General features: G+C 43.1%; 1 protein-coding gene across 1 annotated transcript; it reads right to left on the bottom strand.

Moving 5' to 3' along the window:
• Positions 1-646: 646 nt before the first annotated feature.
• CIMAP3 (ciliary microtubule associated protein 3) lies at positions 647-6,990 on the bottom strand. Its single transcript, XM_064370750.1, has 7 exons — positions 6,984-6,990; positions 5,753-6,056; positions 5,423-5,585; positions 4,250-4,348; positions 3,323-3,452; positions 1,741-1,859; positions 647-715 (listed from the first exon to the last, which is right to left on the bottom strand). The coding sequence occupies exons 1-7, from the start codon at positions 6,988-6,990 to the stop codon at positions 647-649; spliced, it is 891 nt and encodes a 296-aa protein (XP_064226820.1).
• Between the last annotated feature and the right edge of the window lie 6,718 nt (positions 6,991-13,708).

The raw sequence follows: 13,708 nt of genomic DNA on the forward strand, positions 1-13,708 counted from the left end.
GCCAGGCCCAAGGAGTTAGAAAATAAGTTTGATTCTTGCCATATCCCCAGTACTTACTGCTCTGCCCAATATATAGTAGGACCTGAATATATATGTTGACTGACAGACTAAATAGATGATGTCATGGGAAATGGGCAAGTTTTGGTTTTTGAGTTTTATATCAATCTGGGAAAGTCAACCAAATGAAGATCTTCACACTCCACGCTGAGGAATGCAATGGGCAGAGCGCCAATAAATGTTTTAATCTGCCTTGAAGTGTCTTCTGTGTCTAGCAAGCCCAAATCCCATCCAAATCCTTGATATGTATAGGCTAACAGCCTCCTACGACCAGGGCTAGTAGTAAAATATATAAAATTGGCACTTGGGAATTAGAACTAGAGAGCAGGGGCCGACAAATATTTAATAAAATGAAATCATCCAATTCACCACCCAACACGAACCCACAGACTCAGACACGCACACATACACCACAAGCACTGTGCGCTAGTCTTTATGCTCTCCTACTGCAGCTCTAAGCCCCTGTCCCTCCCTGGGCCCCAGACTGCCAGACAAGAAGGTCACAGTAATGCAGAAGAAGAAGACAGCTCTGTCCTCAGTCCTGGAGAGTCTGTGTTTAAGAGGAGCACGTGAAGGTAGTCACCCCTGCTCAGTTATAATACAGGCTTAGGTAGGCCACACGGTTCCAATGCTTTCTGAAGTCTTTGTCTGTGGACAGCTGCAATGAAAGAATGTTGCCTAGATCAAAATTCTAATGAGAATCCTCTGCCTCTGGTCTTCCCAGTTATGCAAAAAAGAAGTGTGCATTATAGAAGTGAATCCCAACCCCATAGTAACCTAGTCTTAGTGATTCTCCCAAGATTTATATGTACATCTACCCTTTATCATCTTACTATAGTATATACCATGCTAGGAATTATTTGCTACTTAGCAAATCCCCAAGCAGTTGGTGGGCTTATTGAAGTCAAGGATTATATGTTTAATTCCTGAATGTTACCCATAGGCCCTAATGCAATAATGCTAATACATTAGGCACTTAATAAATAATTGTGGAATTAGTAGAAAGTTCCACTAGGAAAGAAAAAAAGTACCTCTGGAATTATGATAGCTAACAGATTGAACAGTTACTATGCTATCAGGTATTGTGCTAAATAATTTTCCACATTTTTTTTATAACCTTATTGGATTGATTCTATTGTAATACCCATTTTACAGATTAAAAAACTGAGGCTCAGAAAAGTCAAAGGATTTGCTTAAGATTATACAATAAGTAAATACTGAAACTAGTATATGAATCCAAGCAGATTTGTACTCAGAATCCATGCTCTTGGCCGAATGCTGTGTGGCTCCTCAGTGATCTAGTACTCAAGGGATATATTGGAAAGAGCAATGGATTAGGAGTCATGAGATCTGGTTTCCAGCTGTGCAACCTGCACAAATCACTTAATCCATCTGAGCCTCTATTGTGTAGGGATATTTCCTCTGTACCCATCACAAAAGATTATTTAAGGATCAAATAAGCAAATGTCACTTGTTTAGTCATATATACCTTTAAGAATATAATGAAATAGTGCAATTCTCCAAAAAGATCTTCATATTCATATACATACAAAATTGTACATATAATTTTTGGGGACCAAGGACTTCCTGAAGTTCATCCACAAACCCCTAGATAAGAGTCCCTTATACATATGAAAGTACTATATAGAATAAGAGTCCCCTACAGATGTCCAATCTTATTACCTCAGCTTTTAAGGTTCTTTTCTGAAGACATGGAACCTGAGCCCAGTCTGGAGATCCAAATCTCACTGGCCGTGAAATTTTTGGAGGTGGCTTCTTCTCTGGGTTGTATGTGCCCGGGCGAAAAATAAAAATACGAGCATCATATCTAATGAGTTAGTGACCATACACAAACTCCATCAGTACCAGAGCTGATCCTAACTAGGCCTAACCTCTTGGAAAAAGGCAACAGATTGATTAGCTTTTTAATTAAGCATGAGATTCTTTTACCTGTTAATATATTTTGAGTTAGATGTTGGTGTTAAACATCTAACTCGACAATCTTGACTTCCAATTAGAGCACAGATCGACTCCAGTTTAGAAGATATTTCTGCACCTCAGTATCCATAGCTGAAGGACAAGAAGGTCCTAGAAACGGTGGGTGATGAAAGAGATCTAAAACAGTGATGAATTAGTAGCCCACAATTTAAAGTTGGTGATAAAAGTGCAGCGATAATCTATCTGCAATGTAGGCACAGCAAAGCAGAATCAGTTAAATTTTCTTGACAATGGGCTCATTTAAAATTTATGTTGTTCATCACACTTTGTCTTTTGTGTAGACTTATTACTGTCAGGAAACTACAGAGTGGACACGGGGGTCAAGACAATGTTTCTACTTCCTTAATGCAGTCTTGATAAAGTTACATTCACTCTGTGATCCTTGGATTTCTCATCAATAAAAGAAAGGCCTTGATCTTTTGCCTTACAATTCTATACATTCTGAATAGTTTCCTGAAGAACTGAGAGTAAGCCTGTTGGCCTGCAAGGCCTATGAGCTCCAGCGTGCCCTCCATTTCTGTCTCATTTCTCCTTGCTCACTACACTCTGGCCATGCTAGCGTTCCTTTTTGCTCAAGCCAGTAGTCAAATTCCTTCCCAATTTATAGCCTTTGCACTTGCTGTTCCTTCTGCTGGGAATGCTCTGTCCCTGGATCTTCAAAGGGCTGGCTCAGTCTTGTCATTCAGATCTCAGGTTGAGTGTTATTTCTTCAACCCTTGCTAAAGTAGACTCCAGTCCATCACTCACTATTATACTGTCATCCTGTTTTACCTTCTTTGTAGCATATCATCTGGGCAAGCTTCTTCCTGGTTTGTCCATGAGAGTCCCTGCCTTGTGGCTACTGTCTTGGTAGAATTATTAATAGGATCGCTTTTACTCTCAAAAGTGTCATCGTTTGACTGACAAATTATATGGTCACTCTCCTTATTACTATTGATATTTTCTTGTGTATTGCTTTGTGCTCTGTCTGGACTCTAGAATGTAAGCCCCAAGAAATCAGGAGCCTTGTGTGATGGACATACTGCAAAATCTATTGAACCTACAAAACTGCCTGGCACATTAATAAAAAATTCACTGAATGAGTAACTATGATTCTGCAATTCTACAATGGCAGAAATCTGAGACACCTGATTAAATCTGTGAGTGGGTCCTTATTTAACTGGGATGGTTTGGATGGCATCCCTCCTTTACATGCTTCTTTTCTTATACATACTTATTTTCCCCTATTGCTTTTTGTTGTAGTGCACCAGAAGAGAGGAGACATACCTGGGATAGTAAGTGTCCTTTGAGTAGTTCTTAAATCTAGGCACCAAGACATTAAATGGAGCAAAATTTTGTTTGTGTTTTTCCTGCTGAGGACTTACTTGCTGGTACATGCCTGCATGAGGTGTCATTTCCTGTTTCCAAGAAAAAGAGCATTATGTTAGAGAGTGATACACACACACACACACACTCACACACACACATGCACACACTCTCTCTCTCACACACACACACACACACACACACACATAAAGCCTTCCAGGTAGAAAGAAAACAGAATCATCTTCTTTCTATTCATAAATCAGCTATGGTTTAGCCACCTCAGGCTACAGAAATAAGCCTTCGGTAGGTAGAAAACTGAGATGGGTGTGGTTCAGCTACCTAGGGATACGTAACATATAGGTTGTAGAAATAAATCTAGGATGGGTAGAGAGGCAAGGCAACTTTTCCCAGCCACTACCCTTAACATTGCATTCAGAGATTTTTAGAGCTAGTATCTCTGCTCCTTAAGCTCAAGTGTCAGGAAAATGTCCAATAAGAGATTAGGATCCTATACTGAACTTTAGATTTGAACCCCAATCACACAAAGGGGTGGAAAAATTGGAATTTTTTTTAACTGACAAGATAATATAATGTCTATAAATGCAAGCTTCTAATATTTTAATCTCAGGCATCTCAGCACCAAAGCCCTGTGTTGGGAGCATTTCTTCTGTAAATTGTTTCCCACTCTTCCTGGTATACTCACACACATCTTTGCAATGTTAATGCCCAAGCTTTTCAGATAGGCTTCTTAATAGCTTTTGCCTAAATGCCTACTTTTCTTTAATTTCAGGGCATATGCTTTCAGATAAGCCCCCTTGCTCTCTGCCCTTTGCACTCCTGTGCAAATGCATGCAGTAACGTGGACAACACTAAAATCCCAGCACATTACATTCCGTATTGGCTTAAACCTCACAGCTGTTCTGGCTCCCAAAGTATATCCTTTTATGCTGGTTGGGATCTTAGATAAGTTGTATGCCAAGCCATATGCCTTTTGGTGATATATTAAACAAACAAACAAACAAAGAAAAGACAACACATAGTCAGAGAACATCAGGGTCATCAAAATTGGGTGAACTCAGCATGTACCTGTAAGGCCGGTCACCTTGCCAGGAGCTCGGACACACCACACCCCCTCCCTCTCTGGGAGCCTGGACATGCCCCATCAGCGCCTGGAAACCACGTCATTACTCCACGCCCACTTCTGCACTGGACACTAGGCTCTGCCCTCGGCACCTAGCCAGCTGTTGAAGAACCCTGCCAAAATGCAAAAGAAGTCTTGTAAATATACCCAATAGCAGTCGAGTCTTGTAAATCTACCCAATAGCATTCAAACCCTGCCTACCTGCCAATAGCAAGCTTGCCCCGCCCACGCCCTGCTCTCCCACAACCAATCAAACGCCTCCACTCCCTATAAAATGCCACATCTGAGAGGCGTCCGTGCAACTTCTCTGGCCCCTCCTGTCGGACTGCAGAACCTCGCCCGGGAGCTGAATAAATTCGCATTGGATCTTCTTGTGCTGGCCTCAGTTTCCTCATTTTAAACTCAGCAATAACCCTTACAGTACCCATCTGAATCTTCTATGCAAGGGATTACACTTTCTTATCTTGACTCAAGACCATAGAATTACACAAGTAATACAGGTAACTTTGTAGAGGGGTGTGGCTGGATAGGTAGAATAAAGGACATTGCCGTATATTCAAATGAATCCAGTCTTCGGAGTCCCACAGAGCTGAACTTACTCTAATGCAACTGTCAGCCTGAGGTTTGGAGGAATGGGAGAGTAACTGGCATTGGCTCACAGGCCTTTGGAAGTGAGGACGGAGCAGGGATTATATGAAGCTAGTGCTTGCTTTTAGTGGAGGTGCAAGGCAGGGAGCAATGGTCCTTTAATCTCTGGCATTGGCTTAAACAGCTGCTTGCAGAAGAACAGAGCGCTTTCTTACGTTGGGACTCTGAAGATCTCAAGTCCCACAGAATTTTTTCTTTTATGAAACTTGGAAACTTGGCTATGCGTCAATAGCCGGGGAACTGAGACCCACCCAAGGAGAGGTGAATACTCACATCTGGTAAGTAACAACCAGGCCCTCGGTGGGGTGATCCCCTAAGAGGAACAAACTTGTTCCCAATCACATTTGGGGGATGGAAGTGAGGAAAAAGTTTACTCTGTTGACATGTTCCAAAACAGTAGTTATCCGCAGTGTTTAAAAGAAAGAAAGAGGAGAGGCTTCACGTGAGGATCGACACCTGGGTCTATGAGAGTGCGTTTGGGGAGACTGAGCAGAGGACGGGGCCCAACCGTGCACTTACAAAACCAAGCCAAACGCCACAGAGTGGGGCGAGCTGCACGTCCTCCCCGTTCATCTTTCCCAGCGTCTCCACCCTTCCCCCTACCTACCCTCTACTCTAGGCTCCTCTGCAGCCCTCCTCACCCGCTTTGCTGAAGTACATCGCGAGCTTCTAGGGCTAGCACTTGTGTACTGCGTTGCCAAGGAAACGAAGGCTAGTTCCGCGCGAGCCCCAGCTGCGGCGCTCCGGGGGTTGGGGAGAGGAACCGAGCGCTCCTGCGCAGAAAGTGGGACGTCCGCACAGCCACCACGGGGCGGAAACACGCACCCTGGAGCCGAGAGCCCAGGGGATTGTAAACTCAGTAGCTGGGCTGCGGGTAGAGGGTTTCCTGGATCCGCGGCTGTAGTGCCTGCAGGGATGACGGGGTGACCAAGAGCTTTGGAAGCTGGGCCAAGAGGAACGCGCTGCTGTAGAGGGAGGGACAGTGGGGTTCAGAACGTCTCGAAGTCCGGGCCACCAGCAGGTAAAACGAAAGCAGAAAGACACAGCCGCTGCAGCGTATGGGGGTGGACTCCCTGGGCAACGCTCCGAGCAGAGGAGTAGGGGTCGGAGTTGAGCTGACAGCTGGTTCCTTATTAGGCCCTTCTTAGACCACTTTTTTCCCTTTCTTCAAGCACCTCCAATCAGGTTGCCCATTCTACCCCGGGGGTCGAGGGGAAGGGGCGCGAGGCCTTAAAAGGACTGGAGGCCTTGTGTGGACCGGGTAGATTGCCAAGGAATCAGAGAAGACTAATAGTTTTAGAAGTTGGGGCAGCCAAATTTCTAAGCCCCAGTTTTCTCATCTCTAAATTGGGAATAAAAATTCCTCTTTATAGGGCTGTGGAGAGGATTAAGATGACAAGATTAAAACAGAGCGGTGCTTGGTGGGTGACATACAATAAGTTATTGTCACTGAAGATAATACTAACCCAAGAAAAAAAGATCGGAGTGTGTTTTGTCTTTTTTGCCTTTGTCATGGATATTAACACTAGCTTGTTTTCACTAGATTTTTAGGATGGCATTAGGAGTTGTCCAGGTGTGAGAGGTAACAGGACACCCAGTGTGACTGGTCCATACTTTGACTCTTTATGGGTGATGACCCTGGAATCCAGACATACTCAATGTTAGCATGGACTTCAGGGATGATTTTTATAGATCTAAGGTTGTCTTGGAAATTTGCGGAATAATTTTTGTTTGTGAAAAATTGTTGCGGTGTTGTTCCTGGTCAACAGTTTAGGGAGGCTAGACATCCTACAGTGCATTGCCCAGGCACACAGTGAATTGTGCCATATCTAACACTTCATGTTCGCTTCCACCTCAAGGACTTTGCACATAGTCCCTCTGCCCAAAACACACTTTTCCCAGATCCCAAAACAGATTAACTCTTTTTGATTATCAAGGCCATCTGGTACAGGACCTCCTCAGAGAAGCCTTCTGGGATTGCTCGAACTAAAGTAGTCTTGTTTGGTCACTTTCTATCACAATTTTACTGTTCTCATTTGTTCATTTGCTTATGTATCATCTAACACTTCCACCAGCAAAATATAATCCCCATGAGAGTAGAGTATGTCTTACTTACCACTATATTTTCAGTACCAGGACACCTGACACATAGTAATCAATAAATGCTGTGAGTTCATGAATAAATGATGCTGCTCAGAGAGTGGTGTGTGCCTCATCACGGCCACCAGTGGTCATCTCCCATGAGAACACTGTGGTGTATGTCAAGGGAGGCAAGCAAAACATAGTAGGTAAGACCGTGAGCTCTGGGGCCAGCCCACCGGGCTGTGTATCTGGCTCTGCAACTAACTAGCTGTGTGATTTGGGGCAGGTTAACTAATTTGTCTCTACTTCAGTTTCCTGGAGTTAACGTTATCCACCTCATGAAGTTGCTGGGAAAACTAAGAAAACACCTGTAAACCACTTAGAACAGCTTGACACATAGTAAGAATGCCAGAAAAAATATGAGCCCTTATATTCTCATTACGTTAGTTAGGTTTCTTTCATTTGCAAGTAAAAGAAACAAACTTGAGTCAGCTTAAGCAGGAAAGAGGAATTTATTATGTATTATAGGGATATTTCACAAAATTCAAAGGCAGAAGTGCATCTGGGCCTCAGGAAGAAACTATAATCAAGAGTTAGAAAGCCATCTATCTGGCCAGGCATGGTGGCTCATGCCTGTAATCCTGGTACTTTGGGAGGCCGAGGTGGGCAGATCACTTGAGGTCAGGAGTTTGACACTAGCCTGACCAACATGGTGAAACCACATGTCTACTAAAAACACAAAAATTAGCCAGGCGAGATTGTGCTTGGAGTCGACGAGGGAGCTCGTGCCTGCCTGCCTTCTCCCTGCAGGCCTCAGAGATAGCATCCTGCGCAGTGCAGAGGCGACTTGGCTGCGACCTGGACCCAGCTGGAGTTTCCTGGGGAGAGAGATCCAAGATGGCCGGTTAGGAGGAGCTCAGGATTGCAGGTCCGAGTGAAAGTGCAGAGGGTGAGTGGATGCCGCATTTCCAGACGGATTTTTACCGCCCACAGACCAGGAGATTCACAGGCGGAGGAGCCCCATGGGTCGCCAGCGTGGCTGTTTTTGCTGGCGTGGCTGTTTGGCCTGTGCCCTGGCGCAGGGGTTCCCAGTGCAGAGTAAACAAAACTGTGTCCCCTCTTAGCCAACAAGGGGAGCTGAAACAGGGAGCCAGGCCAGGAGATTCCCGGGCAAAAAAGCGCCACGAATCTCAGAGCTGTGGTTTCAGCTGGCGCAGCGGCTCCCAGTGCAGAGTAAACAAGACTGTGTCCCTTCTTAGTCAGCAAGGGGAGCTGAAGCAGGGAGCCAGGCCAGGAGATTCCTGGGCAAAAAAGCGCCACGAATCTTAAGAGCCGCGGTTTCAGCCGGCGCAGTGGGTCGCCGCACGGGAAATCACACAGATCCCAGTGCCTATTCAACAGGCGACCAGGTCACCTGGTAGAGAGCTGACCGTTCAACTAAAAAACAAAAGACTCTGAGGCAGGGAGCCAGGTGACCAGGCCCGGCTGGTCCCACCCCACAAAAACAAAAACAAAAACAAAAAAACAGCAATTGGAAATGCTCTGGGTTGAGACTTTCACGGCAAGCACAACTGAACCCGGGACAGTCCAGCTCTGTGGAGGTGGGGCGTCCACCATTATGGAGGCAGCCTGCAGTTCCCAAGGCAACCTGCCATCACCAAGGCGACCTGCCATTACAGAGAGAGTCCGTCACTACAGAGGCAGGCCAACATAGCAGAAGCAGTTCTAACTACACCCATATAAACAGGACTGCAGGGAAGTTCACATGGCAGCTGGGTGGAGCCCACAGCAGCTCAGTGAAGCCCCTGCAGGCTGAGAGTGACTAGGCTGCCTCCTTGTGGGCAGAGAAAATGGCAGCAGCACAGCGGAAACTCATAAAGCCCTAACTCCCTGGGACAGAACATCTGGGGGGAAAAAAAGGGGTTTATGAGTTCTGCTGCTGCAGACTTAAACTTACCAAAATCAGAAAGTCAACAACTACAAAGTTGACAGGTGGATAAATCCACAAAGATGGGAAGAAACCAGCGCAAAAAGGATGAAAACACCTGAAACCAGAACACCTCTCCTCCTACAAGGGATCACAACTCCTCATCAGCAAGGGAACAAGACTGGATAGAGAAGGAGTGTGATGAAATGAAAGAATCAGCCTTCAGAAAGTGGATAATAAGAAACTTCCATGAGCTAAAAGACATGTTCTAACCCAATGCAAAGAAACTAAGAACTTTGAAAAAAGACTTGACGAAATGCTAACGAGAATGGACAACTTAGAGAGGATCATGAGTGAATTGACGGAGCTGAAAAACACAACATGAGAATGTCGCGAAGCATGCACAAGTTTCAATAGCCAAATTGACCAAGCAGAAGAAAGGATATCAGAGGTTGAAGATCAACTCAATGAAATAAAACGAGAAGGCAAGATTAGAGAAAACAGGGTAAAAAGGAATGAACGAAGTCAACAAGAAATATGAAACTATGTGAAAAGACCTAATCTACGTTTGATAGGTGTACCTGAATGTGACGAAGAGAATGCATCCAAGCTGGAAAATACTCTTCAGGATATTATCCAGGAAAACTTCCCCAACCTAGCAAGGCAGGCCAATATTCAAGTCCAGGAAATACAGAGAACACCACAGAGATATTCCTCTAGAAGAGCAACCCCAAGGCACATAATCGTCAGATTCACCAGGGTTGAAATGAAGGAGAAAATCCTAAGGGCAGCCAGACAGAAAGGTCGGGTTACCCACAAAGGGAAGCCCATAAGACTCACAGCAGATCTCTCAGCAGAAACCCTACAAGCCGGAAGAGAGTGGAGGCCAATATTCAACATCCTTAAAGAAAAGAACTTTCAACCCAGAATTTCATATCCAGCCAAACTAAGCTTCATAAGTGAAGGAAAAATAAAATCCTTTGTGAACAAGCAAGTACTCAGAGATTTCATCACCACCAGACCTGCTTTACAAGAGCTCCTGAAAGAGGCACTACACATAGAAAAGAACAACCAGTACCAGCCACTCCAAAAACACACAAAATGGTAAAGAGCATCAACACAATCAAGAATCTGCATCAACCAATGGGCAAAACAGCTGGCTAGCATCAAAATGGCAGGATCAAATTCACACATAACAATATTAACCCTAAACATAAATGGACTAAATGCCCCAATCAAAAGATACAGACTGGTAAAGTGGATAAAAAGCCAAAACCCTTTGGTGTGCTGTATCCAGGAAACCCATCTCACATGCAAGGATACACAAAGTCTCAAAATAAAGGGATGGAGGAAGATTTACCAAGCAAATGGAGAGCAAAAAAAAAAAAAAGCAGGAGTTGCAATTCTCATCTCTGATAAAATAGACTTTAAAGCAACAAAGATCAAAAGAGACAAAGAAGGACATTACATAATGGTAAAAGGATCAATGCAACAAGAAGAGCTAACGATCCTAAATATATATGCACCTAATACAGGAGCACCCAGATACATAAGGCAAGTTCTTAATGATTTACAAAGAGACTTAGACTCCCACACAATAATAGTGTGAGACTTCAACACACCATTGTCAATATTAGACAGATCAACAAGACAGAAAATTAACAAGGATATCCAGGACTTGAACTCAGACCTGGACCAAGCAAACCTAATAGACATTTACAGAACTCTCCACCCCAAATCCACAGAATATACATTTTTCTCAGCACCACATCACACCTACTCTAAAATTGACCACATAATTGGAAGTAAATCACTCCTCAGCAAATGCAAAAGAACGGAAACCATAACAAACAGTCTCTCAGACCACAGTGCAATCAAGTTAGAACTCAGAATTCAGAAACCAACCCAGAACCACACAGCTTAATGGAAACTGAACAACTTTCTCCTGAATGTTGACTGGATAAACACTGAAATGAAGGCAGAAATAAAGATGTTCTTCGAAACCAACAAGAACGAAGACACCACATACCAGAATCTCTGGGACACATTTAAAGCAGTCACTAGAAGAAAATATACAGCAATAAGTGCCCACATGAGGAGAAAGGAGAGATCTAAAATTGACACCCTATCATCAAAATTGAAAGAACTAGAGGAGCAAGATTAAAAAAACTCAAAACCTAGCAGAAGACAAGAAATAACTAAGATCAAAGCAGAATTGAAGGAGATAGAGACATGAAAAAACCTTCAAAAAATCAATAAATCCAGGACCTGGTTTTTTTAAAAGATCAACAAAATAGACAGACCACTAGCCAGATTAATAAAAAAGAAAAGAGAGAATAACCAAATAGATGCAATAAAAAATGATAAAGGGGATATCACCACAGACTCCACAGAAATTCAAACCATCATCAGAGATTATTACAAACAACTCTATGCACATAAACTAGAAAACAGAGAAGAAATGGATAAACTCCTGGACAGTTGCCTCCTCCCAAGCCTAAACCAGGAAGAAGTCAAAACCCTGAATAGACCAATAACAAGGTCTGAAGTCGAGGCAGCAATTAAGAGCCTACCACCCAAAAAAAGCCCAGGTCCAGATGGGTTCACAGCTGAATTCTACCAGACATACAAAGAGGAACTGGTACCATTCCTTCTGAAACTATTCCAAATAATCCAAAAAGAGGGAATCCTTCCCAAATCATTTTATGAGACCAACATCATCCGGATACCAAAACCCGGCAGAGACTTAACAAGGAAAGAAAACTACAGGCCAATATCCATGATGAACATAGATGCAAAAATTTTCAATAAAATACTGGCAAGCCAATTGCAACGGCACATCAAAAAGCTTATCCACCATGATCAAGTAGGATTCATCCTGGGGATGCAAGGCTGGTTCAATATACGCAAGTCTATAAATGTAATTCACCACATAAACAGAAGCAAAGACAAAAACCACATGATTATCTCAATTGATGCAGAGAAGGCCTTCGACAAAATTCAACAGCCCTTTATGCTAAAAACCCTCAATAAACTAGGTATTGACAGAACGTATCTCAAAATAATAAAAGCTATTTACGACAAACCAACAGCCAATATCATACTGAATGGGCAAAAAACTGGAAGTATTCCTTTTGAAATCTGGCACTAGACAACGATGCCCTCTCTCACCACTCCTATTCAATATAGTACTGGAAGTTCTAGCCAGAGCAATCAGGCAAGAAAAAGAAATAAAGGGTATTCAATTAGGAAAGGAGGAAGTCAAATTGTCTCTATTTGCAGATGACATGATTGTATATCTAGAAGACCCCATTGTCTCACCCCAAAATCTCCTGAAACTGATAAGCAACTTCAGCAAAGTCTCAGGATACAAAATCAATGTGAAAAAATCACAAGCATTTCTATACACCAATAACAGACTTAAAGAGAGCCAAATCAAGAACGAACTGCCATTCACAATTGCTACAAAGAGAACAAAATACCTAGGAATACAACTAACAAGGAACGTAAAGGACCTCTTCAAGGAGAACTACAAACCACCGCTCAGCGAAATGCGAGAGGACACAAACAGATGGAGAAACATTCCATGTTCATGGTTAGAAAGAATCAATATCATGAAAATGGCCATACTGCCCAAAGTAATTTACAGATTCAATGCTATCCCCATCAAGCTACCAATGACCTTTTTCGCAGAACTGGAAAAAACCACCTTAAACTTCATATGGAACCAAAAGAGAGCCCACATAGCCAAGTCAATTCTAAGCAAAAAAAACAAAGCAGGAGGCATCACACTACCAGACATCAAACTATACTACAAGGCTACAGTAATCAAAACAGCATGGTACTGGTACCAAAACAGAGATATAGACCAATGGAACAGAACAGAGGCGTCGGAGGCAACACAACATATCTACAACCATCCGATCTTTGACAAACCTGATAAAAACAAGCCATGGGGAAAGGATTCCCTGTTTAATAAGTGGTGTTGGGAAAACCGGCTAGCCATATGCAGAAAGCAGAAACTGGACCCCTTCCTGACACCTTACACTAAAATTAACTCCAGATGGATTAAAGACGTAAACATAAGACCTAACACCATAAAAACCCTAGAAGAAAATCTAGGCAAAACCATTCAGGACATAGGTGTAGGCAAGGACTTCATGACCAAAACACCAAAAGCATTGGCAACAAAAGCCAAAATAGACAAACGGGACCTAATCAAACTCCACAGCTTCTGCACGGCAAAAGAAACAGTCACTAGAGTGAATCGGCAACCAATAGAATGGGAAAAAATTTTTGCAGCCTACTCATCTGACAAAGGGCTGATATCCAGAATTTACAACGAACTAAAACAGATTTACAAGAAATAAACAAACAAGTTCATTCAAAAATGGGCGAAGGATATGAACAGATACTTTACAAAAGAAGACATACATGAGGCCAACAAGCATATGAAAAAATGCTCGTCATCACTGGTCATTAGAGAAATGCAAATCAAAACTACATTGAGATACCATCTCACGCCAGTTAGAACGGCGATCATTAAAAAA

The sequence above is a fragment of the Aotus nancymaae genome, unplaced genomic scaffold (genome assembly GCF_030222135.1).
Source record: "Aotus nancymaae isolate 86718 unplaced genomic scaffold, 86718_ANA_hifiasm-v0.15.2.pri h1tg000007l, whole genome shotgun sequence".
Lineage (NCBI taxonomy): Eukaryota > Metazoa > Chordata > Mammalia > Primates > Aotidae > Aotus > Aotus nancymaae.